The sequence below is a fragment of the Drosophila montana genome, unplaced genomic scaffold (genome assembly GCF_035044405.1).
Source record: "Drosophila montana isolate Dmon_TW-CO22-7 unplaced genomic scaffold, ASM3504440v1 contig_3633_1, whole genome shotgun sequence".
NCBI classification, from domain to species: domain Eukaryota; kingdom Metazoa; phylum Arthropoda; class Insecta; order Diptera; family Drosophilidae; genus Drosophila; species Drosophila montana.
In genome coordinates, this window is record NW_026998518.1 from 37098 (window position 1) to 59833 (window position 22736).

At 39.1% G+C, this 22736-nt stretch overlaps 1 protein-coding gene across 1 annotated transcript in view; it reads right to left on the bottom strand.

Moving 5' to 3' along the window:
• The window catches only part of p130CAS (Serine_rich_CAS and FAT-like_CAS_C domain-containing protein p130CAS), a 30590-nt gene extending 13878 nt beyond the window's left edge, over positions 1–16712 (bottom strand). Inside the window, exons 1-2 of the mRNA XM_064692692.1 lie at positions 15980–16712; positions 352–495 (exon numbers count right to left, since the gene is read on the bottom strand). Of these exons, the coding sequence (XP_064548762.1) occupies positions 352–495; positions 15980–16093 (258 nt within the window). The 5' untranslated portion in view covers positions 16094–16712. The remainder of the gene's footprint in view (positions 1–351; positions 496–15979) is intronic.
• Between the last annotated feature and the right edge of the window lie 6024 nt (positions 16713–22736).

Below are 22736 nucleotides of genomic sequence, written 5' to 3' on the forward strand. Positions count from 1 at the left end.
ATCTCAGAACCTATAAGAGTTAGAGACTCTAAACATTGAACGTAGATCCTCTTAGTAATCGCGCAGTACGAGCTTGTCATCGATCATCGTCATCGATAACGTGTACAATCGATAGAAATCGATATCGAAATCCTTTTTATTGAGCGAAACCCTTTGGTATGTCAGTTAATTTGACATGTAGCTCCTAGATAAGTATAAACAAGTATAAGGATCACAATTAGAACTCGCTTAATTGTTATTATATTTCAATTTTTAATTCTGATTCTCATACTCCTTTCTCTCAGTGCACAGCGAGATGCCCTCTGCAGGGCAGCTCCCAGTTGGAGCCCAGTTCTTATCTAAGCAACTCACCTGTCGGTTGCGCAGCGAGCAGAGCCACCAGCCCTCGATGCCTTCGGTGTTCTGTTCGATGACTGTGAGGATGTCGCCCTTCTTGAAGGGCAGCTCGTCCGGATCGTCGGCATGATTATCATAAATGGCTCTAGCGTAAAGTTTCTGCAAATAAATCAGGCAAAATGGAGAATGCAACAAACAATTAAAATCATTTTCAGTTATATCTTTTATTTTGTGTGTGTTTTGTGTCTTATCAGAATGAAGCAATTTTTATGCCGTGTGCTCAGAATTCGGATATATAATGACCATAATGAACTGCATGCAAGGCTTGCGGCCAAAACTTCTAAGAAGCCGCAAAAAAAAAAACAAAACAACGAGAACCGGCCCCGAATTTCAATGGAATTTCAAAGACGTGAAGCTTGACCAGCGACTGACCGACCCCGACTTTGACTTTGACTTTAACTTTAGCTTTAACTCCAACTTTAACATTAAATCCAACTCGATCTTGGACTAAAGCAAAACATCATTCATAAGAACTCGTCTGCGGTTTCTACAGGTAGCATTTTATTTTTTTATTTTTGGTTTTTTATGGCATAAATAAATCGCTTTTTGCAGAGCAAAAAAATTGCACAAAGTGCAAAACGAATTTTGGGCAAACTGAAAAACAAAGCAGCTTAAAACAAAGCGAGCTCTTGTTTTTGTTGTTGTCTTTTTTGTCTTTTAGCTCATGCCATGCGCTTCAATAGTTTACCTGGAATTTCAGGTCAACTGCGGTTGTCGGAGCACAGCCCACAGTTCGGGTAGACAATGCAGAAACGGAGCTTATTGAATTAGTTGAAATGCTTGCGGATATACGAGTTATCAAGTTTCAAGCACTAAGCAACTTGCATGTGATAATTATATGATTTTAGGCATTGACAACAATTTGTTACAGTGCACAGTAGTTGCACTGAGAAAAAAAACGACATTCTAAACTGTAGCATAACCGGCTTGGAATTCATATCGTTTTGAGCTTAAGAGCTCTTAAGATCTAGCATGTGATTATTGCATGATACTGGGCATTAACAGTTAAGTACATACACTTAGAGAAACAAAGAGCTCTGGAGTTGGAACTACCAACTACCTTGGGTTGTGCTTTATTATATATACATATATAAACATGGAATAAGCATATATATACGAATGCTTCGGATTAAGTAGAAAGTATTTTTTACAAGAGGTAAAAAGTTTATTTTAATAATTTCATTATTTGAGTCTTTTTCTGAGAAATTTCGCAAATATACCAAAAATTTTTCAAGAGCTTGCGAAAATTGTTGATTCCAGAACTTCTTAAAAATATTTTATTTATTGATTATTCGTAATTCCTAATTAAAATTCATTTTAATCACAAAACGCCTTAATAACAACCTCAGGACTTTGTTCTCAGTTTAATTTGACTGCGGTTTGGAAACTTCTGTACTTCAATAGAGCACAATATGCTTGACTTTTTCTCTAAGTGTAGCACTTTAAATACCGATTACTGCCACTCTACTTTTGCTATACATGCCCCATTAACAGTAAGGGCTTTTCCATTGTTGCCTCAACAGTTCCATAATCATCTGGCACATTCCTTAGATACGCATTTAAACGATGCAACTTCCCTATTATTAAACCGTTTCTAAAGAAATGCGCTCGACTGTGCACTGTATGGGTCGTGGGCAAAGGTTTCTTCAATGAATGAGCTGATATATCCATGTGTTTATCTATGGGTGTGTGTGTGTGTGTTTGTGTGTGTATCTGTGTGTCGGTCTCGGGTTAAGCGTGTTGCTTTTAATTTCGCCACCGCATCGAACAAAAATCCAAAACGAACGTTTTGAACTCCAACCAAAGCCGACACCGTTGTCGTTGCCGCTGCCGCTGCCGTTGCCGTTGCCGTGACTGCCACTCTTGGCAGTTGGGGAGCACTAGTACAACTTGTACCTGGTCTCTCCCCCCCGTCCCCTAAAACCCTGTGCCCCCTTCCTTTCGGTTCATTTAACCCTCTGCTCCTGGACTCATTTAATATGAGCTGCGCACAACCACACACACAATCTCGCACACACAAAACTCCAGCGATTACAATATCGCGCGATGAATCGCCGTTGAACTTTCAACTCGGTTTTGTGTGAGTGCGGAACCCGTTTCGACAACTACAACTCCAAGTACGAGTGCTCTAGTCGGCAGTGCTCGACTAGGAGATACGCTGGACCCATTAACATTATTCCCTCAGGTATCCAACAAGTTGGATTCTGGATCTGTACATACTATTTAATTATATAATACCTGCTTTTATCTCTCCAGCTTTTTTTAGCTTCAAGCTATGCTTAAAACACGGCAACTGCATATCGATAATTATCGATTTCATGGAAACGGTGTGAACTCAGCTCACCTATTAATCTGGATTCTGCTTCTGGATCTGTGTATACTATCCGAGGCCCTAACACAAGCTTTTCTCCAGCTCTCATCAGCTTCAATCCATGTTAAAAAAACGATACCTGCAAATCGATAATTATCGATTTCGTAAGCTCTACTCGCTTATTGATACTTACGGGGTTGCCGAAGCGACCTTCTGCCTGTTACACATATTTGCATTAAACCGTAATACCCCTTCTTATTCAATTTCCAATGGGCACAGGGTATCACGACTATGGGTAGGGGTATGCGCGTTGTGTATATTCTACTTTTCAATTTCGAAAGCTGAAACCGTTCAAATGTCAAAAGAAAACGAGCGCACTTGAAGTTCATGTGCATGGGCAATTGATGTGGCATGGAGAGGGCCAGGGCTGCCAACTGACACTTGAGCGTTGCGTTGTTCAAACAACAATCGACAAGCCGCAAGCCGCAAACAACAACTGCAACAACAACAACAGCAACAGCAACAGCAACAACAACAACAATAGGCACAAAAATGCGAGCTAGAGAAATATTTGTTAATTTGCCTACGACAAATGCAATCGATGCATTGAGAAGTGAGAGTGCGAGCGAGAGGAAACATTCGGAGATCGCTCTCCAGCTGCCAGGGTTGTCATCCACTTGCAGTTTGCTAAGCTTTCTTCTTCACACAGATTTTTAACACAGCGCTAATTGTACGGGCAAATATTTACAGTTGGGCGTTTGGTATTCAAGTTCCGCTCATTGCTTGTGGTTTTAGTTTCTGTTGTTGTTGTAGTTGTTGTTTTTCTCACAAGCAAACAAAAATCAAATATCGATAGATATCTGTTTGCTTGGCGCGACTTTAATTGGTTTGCTTAGCGCATTTCTTGACGCGATTCACAGTGGAACTTTTTAGTTCCGATTTTAGATGGGAACTAGAAAATTCTATTGGTTCAATGGAACTGCAACATTGAGAAATGGAACTGAAAAGCTCGGAAAGATCGAGTTTTTAAAGTAGATTTGAAGAACTTTTATTATCAATAGATTCTTGGGAACTAGAAAAGTCAATTTGTTTAATGGAACTTCAACACTGAGAAGTGGAACTTAAAAGCTCGAAAAGCTCGAGTTTTTAAAGGAGATTTGAAGAACTCCTTTCTAATTCTCTCGATAGATTTTTTTTGGTTCCAAACTGGAACTAAAAAACTCGATTTCCTCAATGAAAGTGCAAGCTTTAACTGACCAATTGATCAATAATACTTAAACATAATCTTGTGCATTAATTTATACAGCAGCTTTATAAATTGCATTTACAAATTATGCATGTAAAATGCTGTCATAAATCTGCCAAACAACGAAAAAACTAAATAAACTTAATTTCTGCCTTTGGGCCATTTTGTGTGTGTTTCCTTTCGTTTGGCGCGCTTCAAGCTTAAAGTGAAAGAGCTCCATCGATTTATTGTTTCTTTAAAAAAAGAGCACGTATATATGGCCACAAGAGCTACAATAAGCATAGCTTTATGGCCGAGTTCCAGTTCCACATAAATCGCATGTACGCAGATTCGGCCAAGAGACAACAATGCCAGCATTAAACAACAAAAATCTTTATATTTCTTGTTTATTTCTTGAGCGCAATTTGCTGTATTTTTTTTCTTCATTTCAGCTTGGCTGCCTACGTTGAAAGGTTATTCACCATATGGGCCATAAAGTCGAGACAGAGCCAAAGTTTTTGGGGCTTGTAGAAAGCGTCGTCCATAAAGCACAGCACATATTGTACATTATACGATCTGTTGTTTCTGCTCAACTCCATCCATAGCGCGAGTGCATGACCTTAGCCAGTTGAATTGCTACGTTTTGCAATTTCTTGAGCACATTCAAAGTCCATAAATAACCGAGTTCACATAGACAAACTCCCCCAAAAACAAAAAATAATAAAAAAAAAAAGCCAACAACAGAAGCCGCAGGCGACGACGTCTTAATGAGCACTTAAAACTCGAAAAATAACGTTGTGTACAAATAAAAATTTGGCAAAAAAATCGCTGCAAATAAACCAAAAATAAAATGCAAAAAAACAAAAAAAACCGCAACGACTTTGTCAAAAATTGTATTTAAGCTGTGATGAGCTTTAAGTCGCCCCTCGACATGACAATTTGACTTTGAGGAGCCCATTAACCGCATTAAGTCAAACAAAACTAAAAAGTTGAAATGCCAAAAAAATGACAACAACAAAATCTCAAACAAAATGTGTACAAAATCGTATATAGAAAATGCTTTCGTCAATAACACTTAGTGATAACCCCCCCACCCGAGCCCAACCCACTGATAAGTTGTGTGTTTTGGTATATATTTATTTTTGAGGGTTTTTGCTCATCGCGTGACTGATAAACTTTTGTGTTTGTTTTTCTTTTTTTCAATATATATAGTTGCTTTTAATTAATCCAATTTGCCCAATATCGATCTGTCAGCTTTGTCTTATACATACATATATATACGTATATATTATTTACTCTCTTTAAACTTTTGGCTTCATTAGCAGAAATCATTTTTGTGACTAGGCGCTATTTATTTTCGTACAGCAAACACGTCATTTTTCGTTGTTTTTGTGGTCAACCTTTGGACTAAAGTGCTTGTGACTGATTAAATAAAATCACGGAATTTAATCTGTTAAAGTAATGTGACAAAAACTTAAAAAGATACAATGGCTATCTTTGGCACGCTGAGCATGAAATACCCTTGTAGATATATGGCTTATATGTATATAGAAAAAAGCTTTAATTCCGATTGGTTGTTCCTATAGGAGCCTTATGATATAGTATTTAGATTTGAGACGGCTTTCCAGATATTTTAGGCGAATACTTTAGCTCGTTAGTGCTAAGTTTCTTTAAGACATCTTAAAAGACGGCAAAATTTTCCATTTGAAAACTTAATTATTGCGCTATATGATAAGATTTTGTTCATGTCTCAAGATATCTTCAAAAACAACAGAGTTTTTCATACATGAACCAAATTTCAGCCTTGTGACATAGTGATTCGATCTGGCCGATGCCAACATATGCACAAAAAGAAGATCCTATGCAAGGCATCATAAAAATAGCTTTTAAATTGAAAGACCAGTTTCGCCCGTTGATACTGATCAAGAATATATATACCTTAAACTGAAACGGAGACGTCTTCCTCTGCACGTTGCAAATCTCTCGCCAAAACTGTAATACCCTGTGCAAGTGTATTAAAAGGGTTACATACGAATTGCCGTATGGCAAATATTTGAGCTATATCAAGTCAGATAAATTTATATATGTTGATTTTTAAGTCCACTTGTCTGCACAAAATAAAACGCCATATGTTGCGTTGAACTGGTTTTATTGTTGTTTTCGTCGTTGTTGTTGTTCTTGTTGTTGTTGTTGTTGTTGCAGTTGTTGAGTGCAAAAATAAACAAAATGTTTACGGCTTGACAGCCACGGCCTTTTCGGCACATTTCGTCAAGACGTGTGCAAAAAAATGTGACAATAAAACTTTAAAGCAGGCCAAAAAGATTGCACAGCGCAAAAAAACACGTTCCGAGTTTGCTGCTCAGTCGAGCGGCGGCAGCAGCAGCTAACCGACTGTTAAACTTGACGTTAAAATGCGTTGACACTTGTCAAATTCAGCTGTTGTTGTTGTTGTTGTTCATTGACTCCTTAGCTTTACACTCCCCCACACTGGAACAAGATGCATGTTGCACGCTTCACTGAGCCGCAAGGCGAGTCAGCGAAAGTGCAACAGATACTCCGTTTCCGATGTGCCACGCCCCGCCACACACACACACACACACACAATGGGACACATGTCAACGACTGCGCCGCAAATAACTGCAAGTGTCTGTTGATCCATTTAGCTTTAAATCAGCTTTAATGAATGTGACTCGAGCGTAATCAGTTGGGGCAGTGGCACGCACTGGCCATGCCTCAGGCATGTTGCCCCTTGTTGAGGGCTGCTCCACTTGACCCTCAGGTTTTGTGCTCAATTGAACTAATCTACGTAAAATCTTTGATTTGCTTAATAGCTGTTGTAGTTGTTGCTTAGCTGATCTCTGGTTTAAGTGAGAGGAAAGCAGATTAACTTATAACCTTATGGACCGCAAGCAAAAAGTAGACGGCAACCAAGTTTAGATAAATTTATATTAAATTTGACTACAAATTGTGTAAAAAGTAATTCAACAATGGTGCTTTCTTCTATAATAACACTTTTTTCATATCAATTAATATCGATTTTGAGATATGAATCAGGCATAATTCGGAAAGAACACGATATTTATAAATATCGATTTTGAGACATGGCTTCTTTGGCAAAACTGGAAAGTTATAAGAGACATGACTTAGGCATAACTCGAAAATGATATGAGCTAGATATCGATAAATATCGATTTTGAGATATGGTTTCTCAGACATAACTCGAAAATTAAACCTGCCAGATATCGATAAACATTGATTTTGAAACATGTCAAAACTTATACCATCTAGATATCGATAAGTCAAAAATTATACCATATAGATATCGATAAATATCGATTTAGACACATAACTTCTCAGACATAACTCGAAAATTATGCGAGCTAGATATATTAAATTTGGTATGTAGGTTCTCGTATATTAAATACAGACTACGAATAATTTGCATTTGTATAGCTCCCTCTTTTGTTACACATACTTATATACATTTTTATTTTTCTCCAAGCTAGATGTTGCCCTGGTCTTTAGCTAGCGTTAATCCTCGATCACTTTTGATTGCTTTTTGGCCTGTTTAATGGATTTGGTTCAGCCTGATGGATCGTCTGGTGGCACTTGCATCCCTCACTGTCGCTTATATAATATTGCATTTAGCTAACGCTTATGAATAATAATTTGTATTTTTATAGCGCGCGTGCGACGGAAATAAATTTACTATGAAATTGGCCAGATGCGGCTGATTATATATTCTAAGGGCCTGTTTGCTGTTTTTTGTGTGTACACGTTAAATGAGTCACAATACTTAAGATGGAAATTTTTCAGTATTTTTTTTATTTTTTGGATAATCCCCTTGCAAATTAACTGTTGACTGTTATATTTAAGAACAAATAAACGGTTTCACAAAAGTATTGTCGACCTTCGCGAAAATAAAAAAAAAAAAATAAATAAATAAAAACAATTTCAAGTGAAATACGCAACACAAAAGCGTTGCTAAATGACTTCCCCAAACCAAACCAAACCAACAACAAAAAATAAAACCTCACAATTTTTTTAGCTCATGAATCAACTGCAGAAAATCAATTTAAAAGCGTGTCTGTAAAGTTTTTATTTTTATGTAGCTAAAGTTTTGCTATTTCATATCTAAAACATTATGAATTTTTGAGTCGATTTTTATCGTCTGTTGCATTCTTTTTTTATTTTTATTTTTGTATTTTTTGTGGCACAGACAAAGACAGAAATTCCCCCATTTAGCAGATTTCGCCAGCAGCAGAACCGCCATAAAAGTTTTTTGAAAGCCAATAAACAAAAGATCAATCTTTTGATAAACGAACATACAAACAAGCATTAAATAATAAATGATTTCGAGCGACGAGGGAATATAAATGTCGCAGCAAAAACCCAAAAAATGTTGCAAAGTGCCCCAGAGGCAATGCAAGGGACTTGGGCAACATAAAGAAAACTAGAAAAAATGTCCATAAAATCTATGCATAGCACAAGCAAGCAAATTAAAAAGCCATTTTAAAGATTTATTTGAATAAATTAAGAGTCGGACTCTGGTGCTTAACAGTTATTTTCAATTTTCCTGCTTATTTGAAAATGTTGCCCAAATTCTTTGAATAACAAGCAATCTTTAACAATAACAAGCATAAATGTTGCAGTCGGGCGTAGCCGACTGGGCAATACTCTTTCACAGCCCAATAAGAGCTTAAAACAGTCTGAACGACAAATGTATAAAGGGACTAGAATAAATTCTTTGTCTATGTCAGTCTAACTTCAGATATATACGAAGCATTCAAATTTCTAACACGCATCTGTGCTTTAATTTCTGGTGGATTTGAACCAGCGACCTCTCGCTTGTTGGTCCGACGCTCAGACATGAAAGCCACGTAGGCTCAAGATGCCGCCTTTGCATAGTTCTTACGCTTTTTTCTTTTACTACATCAATTTTTTCAATGATTTGACTTTTAAGCTGTGGAAGATATAGAAAACACTTTATCTATATTACAACTATCAAGTCTTTAATGTCAGACAGGTGAAGAGTAAGACGAACATTCAAAAAAGCCAACAGACTTTTCCACTTTGTAAACGAGTCTAAAAACTATTTCGTCGACTGACTACGTCATGAGTTTGTTGTGGAATAGACTTGGTTGCCGTGGAATACCCCGGATGTGTACATGACTCATGCTTAGTTGTCTGCGTCATGTGGCATCAATTTATTGCGCTGCCAACCAGTTTCTCTAAGATTTGAAGATCGTTAGCTCGCTCCTCCAATTGGCACCCACGTTAAACGAACCTTGAACCTGGTGTTGGTCCGAGAAATGGCCTAGGCAACAGTTTTTACAGTTCATTAGGAGTTTTGTGATGGATTACAAATGGCTTATACTAGAGCTTATGTCTTTAGACCCACGCAAATGTCAGTTTGAAGAGGGCCTTGGCATGAAAGTGAATGAAGTAAAAGATTACAATGGACATAATATGTAGATACAAGACAAGCCCTCGGGGCTTATGCTCTACACTTAGAGAAAAGAAAGGTAAAGTTGAGGTCTCAAATCGAGCCGAAACCTTGTCTTGAACTATGAAGAATATTTCTGTCTATGAAAACTTTCCTTTAAGCTGAAATTTGCAAGTCTGCAAATTCTCAATTTAAGATATATACCACAATTAAGAATAATAAAAGTCTCTAGTGAGTATTCTGTACTTGTATTTTTGGAATTTTGAAAAATAAAGCGAAATATATTCAAATGAAGTCTGATTTATATTTAATTTGTGGGACATTCAAAAACAAAATGGTCTTGATGTTTTCAGAACAATATGAGTTCCTCACCCATTCATACTAAAAGAAAGAACATGGTTTTTTTGGCCAGTGTAGGGCAGTGTGCACTAAACTACAGCAGCAGCATTTAAACTGTCCAGTAACTGACTGATGATAATGATGGACCCTACTCAGGCAGAAATATGTTGAAGAGCCTCAGTTGTGCTTTGTAGTGCAGTGTAGTAGCCGCAGCCTAATGAATATGGGGCCCATTAACATGGCCCGAAGGCGTGCAAATTGACTGCACATCGTCTGGCCAACCCCACTTGTATACAAGCTTTATTACTCATTTTGCGGTTCGAACCGATATGTTGTCTTATCTGCAGCAGAGAGAAGCGTGCAAGTTGTAAGTTAGCGTTGTTATTCACACACTTCCGTTGCTGGGGCCATAAAATGTCCGCTGTCCCAATAAGAAATGTGGTGCATCTTATCGTTGTCGACCTGTTGCCAATTTGCAATTGTTTATTTATTGTTGAGCTTCGCAATGTCGTTTCGTAATGTTCGAATTTGTATCTCTGTGCCCTTTTGCTGTTATTGTAATTACAACTCAATGTCTCGTCTGGGTCTATGACTTATGGCAGCTCTGGGGCGTGGCTGCAATCCAGCTTGTCGAAGGTGTTGCCTAATTAGCATTGCAGGCACCTCGTGTGCTTTACATTCGAGCAACAACGGCAGCAACAGCAACAACAATTATGGCGATGAGTCAGCTACTGGGGCTGCTTTCATGTTGTCCTGAACGTGACCTGATGTATTTCAAATATGTTTTTCATAAATGCCGCATAGCCGGCACGTACTAAACATGCAACAACAGCAACAACAACAATATTGACAGACCCAAACATGCACATTTTGTATCTGACAGATACAAAAGGGAAAAACCGCAGGCGCATTTAACCCGCTGATAAGACAAAGCGTTAGAAAACCAAACAACAACGACATCAGCAAGTAACTGTCAGGAGTGCCAGACTGGGTAGATACCCTGCATTCAGCTGCCTTTGCAAAAATCCGAAGCATCTTCTATACACAAAAACTCATATACACTCGCAATGACATACTCACACACATGCCACAACTGAGCTTCTTCTTCTCATAGCCCACTATGGAAAATCTTCCATAACTCGGGTGTTTACAGTCCGATCTTTGTGGAATTTTCAGGGATTTAATACAGCATACAAAAATGTTTATATACCAAAGCGCATCACTATCACTCAAAAATTCCTATTTCTTTTTCCTTATTTTCACTTTTTTCTTTCCTTTCCAAAAGATTGAATATTTTAGATCTGTGGAGATTATAAGAAAGACTTCATACTAAATTTGGTGACCTAATCTGAGCCTCGATTATGATTGTAAGAGAAAGTGTTATCGATTATATGAAATAATTTTGATCTGCGCGTTCAATAGGATTTCTCTTAAACATGGCTAGATCGATTCTGCAGACCAAAAATGACTGCAGACTCTATGACGAAGATCCCTTCTTCTACCTGTAACACTTGCACTATAACCATAATACCCATTTTTAGTGGGTGCAGGGTATAGCAACTTGGCAAGTAGCAAAGTTCGCGTGCATGTAATTTGTTGGCGTGTGTAGTTGTTGTTGCCGTTGCCATGTTAACATGCAGCAAATGTGTAAAATGCACAAAAGGGGCCAGTCCCATGGTGCGCTGCGCCCCCCTTTTGGCTGCCCCAGCCTGCCTGCAGCCTGTCCTCTAGCCGTTTATCACAGTCGTCTTATCAGCTGGCACATTTGTCTTGGCTGGGCACGTTTGGCCTGACGGCCTGCCAGTCGAGTGCGAAAAAGTGCAAAAGACTCCAAAGGCCAGCAGCAACAGCAACAGGTGGCTCTGTGCAGGTATTCGCCTCATTATCGCAACTCAAGTGCATAATTTCTCACAGAGCTGCCCGCTTTGGCACTCGCAATCCATTTTTATTGACATGTTTACGCAGCTCTCAATGCAAAAATAAAATGAAAACCAAATTGATAACTTAATTATGGTAGCAAAAGGTCTTAAATGTGAAATGTGCTAATGACCATGGACGGGGCCAAGAGGGTACCAGCTACTGCGCACTAGATTGCCCCAAAGCGGGCCAGTGTTAGATAACAGCACGGGGTGCAACTGTACGCAGCGTGCCATTTACAATTAGATAAAAGCAAAATATAACTGAAGGTAAGCGAAAGTTTTCTGTTTTTCTTGAGCATTAAAATGACTTTCACAAGGCATTCAAAATTTATTTGCTATGTCGAAAAGGTTGGCTGAGCAGAATCCTAACCCTTAACATTAGAGAGTTATATTTGGATGTGGCAACACTTGGCCAGAGTTCAGTGTGTTAAAGATCTGTGAAGCCGTAGTTCAGCTCACTTTAAACAGGTCTAAAGGCTTAAGCACTTGGCTTTATTTCTTGTTTTTAACGATCATATTTTTCCATTAACTGCAATCCGATCCATTGCAGCACTTGAACAGCTTTTTGTTATAATAGAATCATTAAAGTTCACTTCGAGTTAATTTACACGAACTTTAACTACGCCAATTACTTGAGAATGGATTTTTTAGTATTTCTGCTCTATAATTGTAGAGCTAATAAAATGGGGTGCTGAAAGAATGATTTAATAGCTGGTCTTAAAATAAAATATTGATATGGTGTCATATATTTTCATCAATAGATCAATATATTCGTGCCTATGTGCTGCAGGCATGACATTTTCTTTCAACGCCGCGCGTTCAATCAATTTCAATTTCGTGAGTTTGACAAAGCTATAATACATTTTTTTTTCTTGTGGTTTTTCTTAATTTTCCAAATTGAAAATGCTGACGCCGCACGCGCACATTAATTCTAATCAATTTCCAGGCGCTTGGCACTAAAAAATAAGTGCCCAATAAGTGAGAGAGGGAGAGAGAGAGAGAAGCAGCCAGATCCCTTGCCAGGCAGCGAGTCAAATTGTGCCCTGAAACCATGGGACGCCACTTAATCAAACTGGGGGAAGCTGAGCGAAAATGAAGAAGAAGACGGAATGAGAGTGTCCCACAGGAGGGATAAAGTCTGTCTGCATATCTGTCTAACGAGCGGCGCGATAAACTCTTGACAGGACTTTCACTCGCTGCGCCGGGAAAGACCTCCTCAGACAGGCTTGTAATTAATATTAAGCAGACATATTTTCAATACACTTCTAGAGGGTATTCGACCTTTGTCACGTTATATGTTACAAATTATTTATTTAAGTTTATCAAGGTCCTTACATGTGTACAAATTCCAAGCTACAGCTGACTTTTATATCAGAAAACTCTACAGCTAAAAAAATCATTAAAAAATAAAAACATAATGTATATAAAAAATTATTAAATATTTTTTTAATTATCTTGACGAAAAAACTCTGCAATTAAGAGCTTTGCCAAGTTCCCAAAATATCTTCAGTCTCTTATATTAAAAGGCGCTCATAGTAAAAAATTGTCATAAAAGAGTATTGAATATTTGGCATGCCGAAGACAAAAGTCGTTCGTTATTTTCTTTTTGGGGTTCTGCTACTTGGCAGCGGGTTTTCGATTACAATTTATGTGCCGGCATACAAGGCTCGATTAGATTTGCTCAGACCAAAAAATATGCCGGCGATAAGTTAGCCGCGAGGCCTTGGGCCTTATCAGCGTACGGGTCACGCCTAAACGCTGCCATTCAATTTGGGCCGATAAGACGCTCGTCTGATAAAGGGCCGAAGTCAGGGCCGACTGGGCGACTTGTGGCCGGGCTACGTGAGTGGTCCCCGTGTGTGGATTGTGGCAGGATTTATGGCCTTGCCGCTTATTTATAGCTTCTCACTTGCCGCCAGCAATTGACTTTCAATCAGTTGAAATTAGCTGGAAATCAGCATGCGCAGAAAGGGAAAAGGCGCACAACTATTAATAACTGATTTTATTCGCTGGCCAGTGCCATTAATTGCGTGCACCCAGTTGGACAGCTGTGGCACGTCCAGCAGCAGACATGGAACTGGATGCAACAATTAATTGCCAGCAGTCAGCGCGCCATGCTAATAGACCCTATCCGTCTCTCGTCCTGGACACGAGCGGCGTCTGTGTGGAACTGCGAAACGGAAAAAGCCATCTTCAATGTTTTCCGCTGTTTGCATTTTGAAATCTAAGCTGGCTGCCCCTTCCCGTCAGCACAGTCTGGCTGGCTATCTGGCCAGAGCCTTGGCCAACCGGCTTGGGCTTGGGAGCGTCAATTACTTTTCGCTTTTTGCGCATTTGGAGCACATTTATTTTAATCTCACCTGGCCGCAGCGTTGCGTCCGATGGATGCAGCTGCAGTCTAGCAGTCGACAGTGCAATCCCCCCTATCCCCTCTTGCAACGCCTCTGGCCAACTTTAATTATGGTGTACTTAGTGTCAGCGGCTGTTAGACCAAAACAAGTATTGCCATAGTGGGCCAGCCCATTGGGCCAACCCCCTCGCCTGGTCAGGTCTCAGAGAGACGACGCTTGTAATTAGTTGTTGTTTTTATTTAATTTGGAACTGAATACCCAAGAGTTGTGAGTGTGTTAGTGTCTGAATGCATTCATTTGCATTTGTCTCTCGCCTGAATTCTAGCAAGAACTCAACTCGTGCTCATGTGTAAACTAATTTACTTTTTTCCAGTGTTCAATTTGTGCAAACAAATTCAAATTTGTTTAGCAGCTCCATTTGTTTGTTAAGAATGATAATAATAATACATACAGTTTGTGTATCTGTGTTTGCATCAAAAACAATATTCAAGGTTAATTTTGGCAAAATTGCGAGGTTTGCTTGAGTTTTAGAAATTTTCCATATAGAAACTTTCAAGTACAAATATACTTTTAAATGTGCAAATTAGTTTGAATTGAAATGAATCAAGAGAATTTTAACGAAGCATTAATTATATGCTAAATAATAAAAAGCTTTACTAACAACATTTTTCTTAATTGTAAATTATTTGCAGAGTTCTTTGTGTAGAGTTCTGTAGAGAAGTTAAACAAAAATCTTGAAAACAAAAATCTCTTTAAGACCACAAATATATTAAATGAAATCTATGAGGTCTCTGCTTAATCTTACAAAAAAAAAAAAGATGTTTTAAAAATATTTTGTGATTATTTTAAGGGAAAACATTGGCATGCATTATTCCAATTTATTTAAACATATGTAATTTATTAATCATTCGCTTACGTTTATCTTTTAAATAGAGCATATGAGGATAATAATTTTTTTTTTTATTTTGGGGAAAAGACTGGAAATTTTCCCAATATTTTTAAATTATTTGTATTAGTTGAAGGCCTAGATGAATCCTTAAAATATGAAAGAAAGTTGCCTTTGTTTTAGTTTATACAAAAAAATCTGCGACATTTTAGCTACAGTTTAAATAAAAAAAAAATCTATACTATTATATATATTTTCATTATTTTTATTATTGTGATATTATTATATTTATTTTTAATATTATTATTAATTTTAATATTATTATTTTTATTGCAATTATTATATTATTATTTATAATATAATCATAGATTGCTTAGTACTCTCTAGAAATGTCCTCTAACATTTCTCCTACTTTCTTTGAGCGAATTTTTCGCACTTAAAATTTCTAAGATATCCTATCTAATCACTTCTCAAACTCGTGATAACAGGGTATCAGCAAAGAGTATAAAACACATACATGACATCACATACATGCACTGATGAACTCATTGTTTTCAAAGTGTTAACTGTAGAAATGTTATTGATTTGAAGAACGAAACGGCCTGGCATCTGTTTAGAGAGTTATCACACAACTCTGAGATATCGCACCTGGGCAATAAATACTACTGGCACATCAAAAACGTTCGGACGGAGGTGATAACCAATGCAAAATTGCGGAAACTGCCAAGTTGCAAGCGGCAATTGGCAAGTGGCAAGCGGCAAGTGGCAAGTGGCAGCTGCCTGGCTCCAAACGCGTCCAATTCGAGTGCTTTTCAGATAGCCAAGAGAGATCCGTTACAATTTCCTGAGCAAATGCAGACACGAACCGCCGTTTAACACGGCTGTCACAACAAAATGAAGCCAGGAGGCGGCCAGAAAGATGCGACCACGATACGAATGGTCAGACGAATGACTAGGGGAATGGCTGGGGGAAAGGGAACGGTCCGATCCTAGACAGTTTAGCTGGTAATGAGTTGTCAATGACTTTATCGGCGCCTATGCATCGCGAAGATATTGGCGCGGGCATAAAGTCGGATAGTTTATGAGCTATGATGTTGGCTACGAACCGATTTAATGTGAATGCGCCGCGACACGGGCACATCGTAGTCCAGGTCCGCATTGGTCGCAGTGGAGCTGCAGCAGGAGCCGGACACTGAAATGGCGCTTTGTTTCTCCAACATTTCGAATTGGTTGAGCTGAGGATTAACTGAAGTAGTTCGTAGCTGCTTGGCTTAGCACATGATATATATGTATATATATTTTTAATTTTTTTACGGAGCAATCGAGATACCCGAAATATATTTAATCCAGGACAATATAGATAAAGTATCTCGACTTTGGCTCGTTCATGTCACTTCACTTGTATCTCTGTATCTCTCAGCACAATGCTCGCATCAGCATATGTTTTTAGCTTGATTTTATTTTATTTTATTTTTTATACTTTTTGCATTGGTTTTTGTTTTGACTTTGCTTTTTTGCGGAATCAGCTTAAAAATTCAAGTTTTGCGCGCGGGCCACAAAATTCGCCAGACACCAGAAAAAACCCCAATTCGTGTGGCTTTTTAACAAAAGATGCCCCAAACTACAAACGCGCCAGCAACAACAAAAACCGCAACATCGTTTTATATGGGCAATATTTTTACCGAATTCAAGCGATTATTATCGCAGCACCTTCGTAAAGCCGCGACTTGATAGCGTTTCTAATCGCGCGAAAGAAAACTCTTAACAAATTGAATGCGACAATTATTTTCTTTTTATCAGCTATGCGTTCAGCGCTCTACACGTTCCGCACCGCAGCAGACAACAGAAGACACTGAACAGCGGGTCGCAGTCCGTTCAGCCGGTTGCCGTTTACCACCAACATTGTTGTTCTGATACCCTTACGTTGGGTGCTTTGATATTTTTAAGACGGTTTTTTACTCAGTTTGTTGATATATCCTCTTATATAGTTTAAAAATTATTTATATTTAATGTATAAAATTATTTGTAATGTTATGATAAAAAAATTGTCTTATTTTCGTTTATGAGGTATATTATAAAAATTTAAAAAAATTTTTGGCAATTTATGGTTATCGAAACAATGTCGAAGATTAAAAGAAACCCATGGTTTGAAGAAATTAATAAATGTCTAACATTGAGTTTCAGAACAAACTGTAGTAATTTTAATTTACGATCGTAAGACGTTTACCTAAAAAATAGACGAATTTCCCAACGGTGCCTTCGGTTCTCAGTTATTTAAATAACGAGTACGAATCCTAAAGTGGGAATGCTCAGGCTAGAATATGCATCTAATGGTGCCTAAGGCTAAAAATCTTTAACTTCTTTAACTTAAAAAAAATAAGCTTAAAAATAAATTCAAATATATATATTATCCAATGGTAAACCAACTATACAAGGTTTACAGCACACAACATAAATAATCAAGGGTATACAAGCGTCGCATATGTATCTCTCGTTTATGCTGAGCACGCGTACTCTCTTGTGCTCTCTCAAAACAGTGTGACTTCGACAAGCATTCGGCTTTTGCCTACGTAGGTGTGTGTGCGCCTGCGTGTAAAGACGAATGCATACGAACACTACTCGGCTCAGCTCGTAAATTTAATACTATTTACACAAGCAAAGTGTGTGGAAAAAAGTAGTAGCTGCTTTTGCTACCTTTTCAAGTGCGCATTTCGCATAGTTTAATACCCTTTGCCCAATCGAAATGGAGCAATTAAGTAGAATTTTGGTAACCGTAGTAAAGTATTTTAATGCGAATAGAATTCAGTCACTTAATATACGATCTATTAAGGGGTAACTTCATACGTTCTATCAGTGGACGTCGTTTGTAGTTCAGTGCCCCGTCATATTCAATACTATTTATGCTGGATATCTCAAATACTTTTGGTCATATGAGAAATAAACCCATTAAATTTCACTCAGCTATCTATTGTAAGTGAATACTCTTAATATTTTCGTTCTTTTTCGAGGCATATCGAATGCAGACAGTTTATGAGCTGTAGCCAAACATTTGATGAAGCAAAGATGATACAAGAAAGCTCATATTACCCAAAAAGTGAGGCATGGCTAGGGGGCGGTTCGGCTACAGTAGCTGCAACTGCAGCTGTCCAAACAAATCGAGTAGAACAATTCGCCTCGAACTCGTGCCACAGGGGGCGTGCTAAGTATTGTCGCCTGCACCACGCCCTTCCCCAGGGACATGTATGCGGGCTGTGACTTTCTTTGGGTATGTCTGCATGCGATTACGAAAGGGTATGCACGACAAGTCTGTGCCGAAGGTCAACCCGTTCCGCAACCGAAGGAAGTTGTGCTGGCCCAAGCCTCCATTCAGAAGCACAAAAAAACAGAACCAGAATCCGAACCAGAGGAGAGAGGAGCGCAGAGCAGAGCTGAGGTGCAGTGCGGTCACAGCTGCAACTGTGCAGTTGAAAGTGACATTTGACATGATTTGCATGCCAAGTGCCACGCCCACGTCAGTCAAACTGACAGCGAGACATGCACAGAGAACAAAGAGTTGGCTTAGGATCGGGCGAGCGAGCAGCAAATGAACCCGGGACCCGCCGTAGTGCTTGACACTCGTTGAGTTTTATTGTCGCTTTCAGTTTGGATTTGATTGAATATCATTTGATGTGATTTGAAGCGCAAGCAGAAGACACGGCCTGGCAGCGTTTAACCCGGGCTGGCTTTCTATCAATTAGTTTTATTAGCCAGCTCTGGCGAGTTCTTATCGCAATCGTTAAAAGTTAACACAATTTAACCAAGTCATTTCCGTTGCGTGGGTCGCGCTCGGCATTTGGTTTTGGAACATATGGAAAACGGGTGAAAGGGGTTTAAAGGTTATCTGCGATTGTTTGTTACATACATATCCGATTTCAAATTTTATATATAAGTTCTTGATCAAGTTTGTCTGTCTGTTACTATGCAAATTAGATACTCAGTTTAGACCTTGGCATAGGTCGTCTTCCTGTTGCAGGCTGTACATATGTCGGAAACGACCGGATCGGAGAACTATATCATATAGCTTGGTGTATGATATTTTTTGTTTTTTTCAGTTTCATCATATTCCTAACATACGAGCTTTCCCATGTTCCAATATCGAAGTACTATACCATATAGTTCTATGGAAGACAAAAGCTATAAATTAAGCACTATAAATAATATATCTCCTAAAGGAACAATCTCTCGCAAATAAAGCTTTTCTTTTTCGTATATGCAAAGCCGCTTCTACTGGAATTTTGTGCAGCCTTTCTTTCTGATGCCGCAGTCTAATTGGACACAAATCAACTTTGTAGTTGGCTGCCTCTGTTGGCTGTGGTATGTGCATTATCCTGCCTTAAGGCCATTATCATTATGCCATTGTCCGTTTGGCAACAATAACAGCATGTCCTGATGCCGTCTGCCTTTGTCGCTGTCACGCTCAAGCATTTATCTAGTATGTGTGCATAGCCTGGGGTTGGGTCCATATACAGTTTTTCATGCCATTTGTTTTCATGCCGTGCCGCATTTCCATTTTGAAACGAACAATTAAATGCCTGCCTAGGTTTTCATTTGTGGCAATACGCCCGCATTCCATGGAATTAGTCGTCAAATTTTTGTTAGAGAACTTCTTAAATAGGCAAGGGTCAGTCAGGGGGTGGAAAACTGCCAGCTGACCACGAACTGAAACTCTAATTGCCTAGTCAGAGTTGAGATCTGGGAGCTGAGCATCTGTTTGCCCAATAGCATAGCAGAAATTGTCTTAAAGCTGTCGGTCTTCCATCTACTCCATATATGACTTTATTATTTGCCACAATTTGGGCATTTTAAATATGCAAATGAAACTGCCTCGTCTCCGTGTCGCATGCCCCTCTCATGACACCTCATAACATGCTGGAATGCTGTTGTTTGCAATTTGGAAGCTGAATAAATAATATATGTTAATGCGACCACGCATCACGCATCATAAATATGGACATCGCTCCCTCTCCCTCTCTCTCTCTCGGGGCATCCAAAATATATCTTATAACATCTTCTGGCCCATTGCTTGCACAATACACAATTTGTAGGCGTCGTGTCTTTTATCTAAAACATTTTGTTGTTTATTCTCGAGCTCTCTATGTCTCTGGGGAATTATGGCACCTGCTTGTCGCAGGTATGAAATAGATTGCCAAACAAATTTCAGCATTCTCCTCCCCATAAAATAATGCCCGTTCCTCAATATCGCAATCAGTGTTGGCGGCGTCTGTAGCAAATATTTGTCGCCTCCTAATTGAGCAATTTGTTGTATGACCATCCGCCGAAGAATGACTTTTTATTGCACATTTGTGTCGCCAAACAACCCTCAGTTTTAATGGCACCCCACATACCCAAGTGGAACGGCCAGAATAGTCCAGCTCTCCCTTGGGTGCCGTCTAACGATGTCTCTATTCATCTCGAACTTTATTATGCTACTATTCTGTCTATATGTCATTTAATTTCGAATCAGCTTTCCTCCAGTTTCCTCCCTTAGACTACTCCATATCGCTTTCCAGCTCTTGTGGCTTGAGCTGTGCGTTGATCATCAATCAGTCAGTCAATCAGTCAGGACAAAAACCTTTAAGTATTTAGACAAACACATCTTTGTATTTAGATTGAAAGCACATCACAAGTTCTTACAGTTTTGGTAATTTTAATTGAAAGCCAGCCCTGTTCTTGACGGTGTTACTTAACCATCAATCAGCCACTCACTCAATCAACACAAACAAATGTATAAATAAAACTGTTTGCCGTGACTGACTGACTGACTGACTGAATGAATGACATACTGGCAGACTGACTAACTGATTGACTGACTGATTGGCTGACTGACTGATTGATGAGCAACGCACAGCCCAAACCATAAGAGCTAGGAATCTGAAATGTTCACTGTAATTACCTTATGTGATGTAGGTGCACGTTAAGACGAGGTTTCCGGAAATTTCACCCGCAAAATCGCGAAAAACGTTTGTATTAAACTTTTTTGTTTACCATCCGATCAGCCTCAAAGTTATTTACAAAGATCATTGAGAGAATTTGTGTTATACGTGCCACGGGCAAGGCCGGGGTATACAGGCTATATTATATATTATGTATATATAGAGATTCAAAACAAATGAGTAGTTTTGCCAGCTGACATCACCGTTCTTAACTGTGATTCCGTATCATCAACCAGTCAGTCAGTCAATCAGTCAGTAGGTACAAGATTCGAAGCCAATCGCTAGTTGTTACAGTTGACAACTCTGTTCTTGGCAGTTCTACTAAATGATCAATCAGTCAATCAGCCATCACGCACAATAAATTTTATATATACATACTATCATTTAGTCAATCACTCGGTCAGCACAAACAATATCATATATATATAGATTGAAAGCCAATGGCTAGTTGTGCGAGCTGGCAACCCTGTTCTTAACTGTGATTCTGTATCATCAATCAATCAGTAAGCGCAAGATTGAAAGCTATTTGTTGCAGTTGACAACATGCATTTCTGTGGGGTTGCAGGTCAATAAAACGTGTATTTCCTGTTCACTTGGTATTCTCTGGTGTTGCCTGAAACCAGACCAATTCAATGTAACTCCCTCGAGTAAGGAGTGTCGCCCCGCTTGCAGCGCTCCACTCCTTATCAGCCATGGCCTGTCCCAGGCAACAGGCCATCCGTTGAGGTTGACTTTCATTAAGATGCACATCTTAATTGCGCCCACAGCTGCGCAATGCTGAAGACGATCCTTTCCAACTTTCCAACCCGAAATTGGGCACGTCGTCGGCGTCTATTGTTTTACAGCCACAAGTGGCAAAAGGGTGTGGCCGAGGGGGGGGCGGGGTGAGAGGCAGTCCCCAGATAATTGATGAATTTATGGCACAACATGAAGTACTCATGCTTTTTGGACTATTTCCACATCACTTTTACTGATTGCAACTGCGGCTTATCACGCGCCGCTGAGCTGATGAAGTGCAGCCAGCCGTTCGCTTCTTTCTCTAATTGAACTGGCACGGGTCTCCCTCTCTCTCACTCTCCCTCTAACTCTCCCTCCCACTTACCCTATCGGAGAAGCGTTCTCCTCAAAGAAAACGCCACTTGCCGTTGGGCCTAATAGATTCTTGGAACTACAAAATGCATTTTCGGGCTGCTCGCCTCATTTCCAATCTGTGTTCAGTGCTTCAGCGCTTTGTTGCCGACATTCGACTCTTGATGTTTGGTTAGCTACTTGGTTTGGAGATTGGATGCTTCCATTGGCTCATGTTGAGGCAAATGCCATTGTTGATGATGTTGTTATTGTTGTGCTTGTGTTGGCTTTGATTTTGCATTGTTTTCGTATGCGGCACGTTCTGCACTTTTATGGAGCACGCACTGCCCGTAACCCAAGCCCCAAAAGAATTGACCAGCCGAGTGCCGAAAGATATGGAAACGGAATTCACTAAAACAGCATCAGAGGCATTTTTTGAGATTGGGCTGATTTAGCCCACATACTTGTACATATATGCCTAGCAGCTGCACTTCAAGCCGCAAAACGGAAGAAAAAGCTCCGAAAGAGACGATTAAGACAATCGCCATGGAAGGTTCTACAATAATTTTTATTTTTATCGTAAGTATGGAATATAGCCAGAAACTAAAGACCCAACTTTTTGAACAGCACTGTAAAAACTTAAGACCCAACTTTTTGAACAGCACTGTAAGCCATGACCTTCGGCTAAGACAAGACTACATGTACACATTAGCAAGGAATTCGATCCTCAAAAATTAATTAAATTTCTAAGAAAAAATTAATTTATGACTGTACAATTTAACATTAAATAATATAATAAATAAATAAATAATTTCCTAATATT